At 35.2% G+C, this 3,701-nt stretch overlaps 1 protein-coding gene across 1 annotated transcript; it reads left to right on the forward strand.

The window, feature by feature from the left end:
- Window positions 1-1,344: 1,344 nt before the first annotated feature.
- On the forward strand, window positions 1,345-2,285 carry LOC112514086. The gene is made up of 2 exons (XM_025120421.1): window positions 1,345-1,842; window positions 2,127-2,285. The coding sequence occupies exons 1-2, from the start codon at window positions 1,345-1,347 to the stop codon at window positions 2,283-2,285; spliced, it is 657 nt and encodes a 218-aa protein (XP_024976189.1).
- Window positions 2,286-3,701: the final 1,416 nt, after the last annotated feature.

A 3,701-nucleotide genomic window follows, 5' to 3' on the forward strand; every position in this document is an offset into this window, starting at 1 on the left:
AATACGATATTCATTTCAGATATCCAGTAGTGGAGCGTTTACCTTTCTATCTTCTAGAATGGCTCAAAACCAACAAAAGAAATCCCGATGCCAGAGAACTTAGTTTCTCAATATTCCCAAAACACTGGGTCTGGAATGCAAGAGATAAAATACCGACAAGACGTAAAAATGGCATATCAATTGGCAGAATATACTTCACTCATCCGTCATCCGGAGAAAGGTTTTAAATGCTCATGCTTTTAAACATTGTAAAATGATGCACTTCGTACGAATACATTCAAACAGTGAATGGATCACATATCCTTCTTTCAAGGGAACTTGCTATGCTCTTGGATTGTTAAATGATGATGATGAATGGGTTGATTGCTTGACAGAGGCAGCAAATTGGGCAACTAGTCACGAGTTGCGACATTTATTTGTCATAATCCTTGCAAATTGCCAAGTCTCAAATGCACCAAGTCTTTGGAAAAGAAATTACGCAGCATTGTCGGAAGATATGGCAACACTACAACGTAAAAAATACAAAGCACACGACATGCAACAAACGGATGATCAAATTGAAGCTCACACATTGTTCAAGATCGAGGCAATCATGTTGAAAATGGGAAAAAGTTTAATATATGGAATGTCACTCCCAAATACCGAACTTTTACGAAAATTTCGTAACAGATTGGTCAATGAAGAGCTTGACTATTGTACCCAGGATTTGAAGGTTGCTCATGAAATTGCATTTTCCAGTCTCAATACTTGTTAGAGAAGAGCTTATGATGTCATTCTTGCATCGGTGTACAATGATCGAGGTGACTTGATTTTCATTCACGGTCGTGGAGGAACGGGGAAAAATTTTCTTTTGAATACAGTCGTATCAAGACTTAGATTAGAAGGAAATATAGTATTACCAGTTGCTACTTCAGGCATTGTAGCTTTGTTACTACCAAATGGAAGAACGACTCATTCAAGATTCCGAATCCCATTGGATTTTAATTGTAGAGTCAACTTGCAAAATTTGTCACGGCACACATATAGCTGAGTTACTTCAACAAACGACATTGATTATTTGGGATGAAGCCCCTATGGCACATAAACATTCCTTTGAAGCATTGGATAAAAGTTTGCGTGACATAATGAGTTGTCGTTATGAAAATAGTAAAGACAAATCATTTGATGGACTCACAGTTGCTTGTGGTGGTGACTTTCGGCAAATTTTGCCAGTAATACCAAAGGGAAATCAATTCGACATTGTGAATGCCGCACTAAATTCATCTTATTTGTGGCCTTTGTTCAAAGTATACGAGCTCAATGAGAATATACGTTAGCAATGCAACATTTTGTCACCCTTCAGATATGATAAATATTAAGGTGTTTGACTCATGGATGTTACAAATCAGAAATGACACTGCCTACGATGATGTAACAAATGAATTGCTAAAGTTGCCCGCTGGCATCTTCCCAGAAACAGTTGGCAACCCGATTGAATCAGTGGTTGAAATGATATATCATTCTCTCTTGAAAAACTGTAATAGTCCTTCATATATAACTGAAAGGGTAATTCTCATGCCAAAAAATGATATGGTCCAAGAATTGAACACATTTATCATGGACATGCTTCCAGGAGAAGGAAAAACATATCTAAGTTCAGACACGATTTGCAAAGGAAGTGTACAAACAAATGATGAAGACCTCATTTATCCAACTGATCTTAAAGAGTTTGCAATTCAATGGCGTTCCAAATCACGAGATTCAGCTAAAGGTAGGATCCCCAATTATGTTATTACGCAACATCAATCAAACAGAAGGATTGCGCAATGGAACACGATTGTTTGTCACATTACTTGGTACATGGTCTGTTAGAGGTGACATTATTTCAGGAACTAATAAAGGAAAAAGTGTCACTATTCCAAGTATAATAAAGTCGCCCAACGAATCAAAATGGCCATTCAAGCTTAATCGACGTCAAATACCGTTGGTCCATGCTTTGCTATGACAATTAATAAAAGCCAGGGACAATCTTTAAGTCGTGTTGGCCAATACCTCCGGAAACAGGTACACTTCTCAATTTTCTTATATTAACATATTTAAATATATACTTATATTCACATATAATTGCACAATATTCTAATTTATAGGTTTTCACACATGGACAACTATGTGTGGCTATTTCACGAGTGACATCGCATGAAGGATTAACCATAATAAAAGCTGATGAAGAAATGGAACACCATACACTCATAAAAAACATTGTCTACCATGAAGTGTTCAATAACATTCATCCATCCACCGAGTAGATAAGGTAATATTTTACTAAGTTTATATATTCATATTCTCTAAATTCCAACTTTTATTATTTCTTCTCGTATTTATTATGATTCTCTCTAACGCCTATAATGGTTAATGCAATTCTATTCCACATCGTATACAAGAAAATCTTCATAAAAAGCTTCATCAAGGATTAGAATATATTGAAGATAGAGATGAATGATAAACGATTGAGTAAGCATAGAAGAAGAGGCTTCGACTACTGGCCAAGTTGAACCATGTGCATAGGGGATCTATGTACGTTATTTTGATTTATCTAATCTATTTCTTTATATATTAGAATGATTTTATTTTAGTTATTGTTTTCTGATATGAAAGATGTTTTGTACTTACAATACCGCACAACGCACGGTTCTCATACTAGTTTATTTAATTAATAAACCCTAACGAAATTAAATTAATCAAGCACTTAATTAATTTAAAAATCAAACTTGTTGGGCTTTTTAAGACAAAAGAAATAAATTTATAATTATTTGGATCATCCTAAACCCCAATCGGATCAGGCCCAATACCCCTTATCTGCCCTAGACTCATTCCCTGCCGGATTGTCGTCGGAGGTTGCTAACGCCGTTTTTCCGGCAACTTTGTCGATTTTCCGGCTATCTTCTTGTTTTGGCCGTGTGGCTTCGTTTTTCATCCGTTTTTGATGATCTTTTTTTCTAAATTTTAGTTTTGATTCCTCATCTTCTAGAAACAAGAATCACTCAAAAATATCGAGTTTTGAGGGAGAAATTCCAGTTTAAAGTTTTAGTTTTTACCGAAAATGATAATTTCAACATTTTGATCGATTTAACAACCGTCCGACTATTCAATCGGCTTCAAAATGTATGGGTTTACCTTTACCCATTCCTAACGTTCCCATATAGTTATTTTCGAGAGTTATAGGGAATACGTAACTTAACATGGAGGATCACTACCGAAAACGAGTCAAATTACGAGCGCTTCAAGACTCCTCCTCGTGGCACCGTTTGTCAGTTTTCCAACGCCAAAATCTTCCAAAATGTCGRCCCCCCCCCCCCAAAGTTCCAGGCGACTCATATGTGGTCAAATTTTTCAAAAATTATGGAAGGAAAAATCTCCATTAATGCCATTAATCCCTTCCACTTTTCACTTCAACAATTTTTTTAAATAATTATTCTTTCCATTAATACTCACTAAAATATAAAAGATTCACCATACATTAATATTTCTATTTAATATCCACCAAAATAAAAATGCTCTATATTTTAATATCTCCATAAAAATAATACCCTAAAAATTATTCTACTAATATTCAAAATTCATTAAAATTTCGAGTGTTGCAACAACTCCTTCCAACCAGACTTTGTGATAACATAGAACAAAATGGCAGAAAAGTTTTTGAAAAARTATTTTCCACCCACGAG

The sequence above is a fragment of the Cynara cardunculus genome (genome assembly GCF_001531365.2).
Source record: "Cynara cardunculus var. scolymus isolate 2C chromosome LG 6, CcrdV1, whole genome shotgun sequence".
NCBI classification, from domain to species: domain Eukaryota; kingdom Viridiplantae; phylum Streptophyta; class Magnoliopsida; order Asterales; family Asteraceae; genus Cynara; species Cynara cardunculus.

Bases quoted from the DNA above. Each gene is read 5' to 3' on its own strand.
- LOC112514086 (XM_025120421.1), top strand. From the start codon at position 1,345: ATGATAAATATTAAGGTGTTTGACTCATGGATGTTACAAATCAGAAAT. The intron at 1,843-2,126 runs GTCTGTTAGAGG...TCTAATTTATAG, and splicing joins GTCACATTACTTGGTACATG to GTTTTCACACATGGACAACT.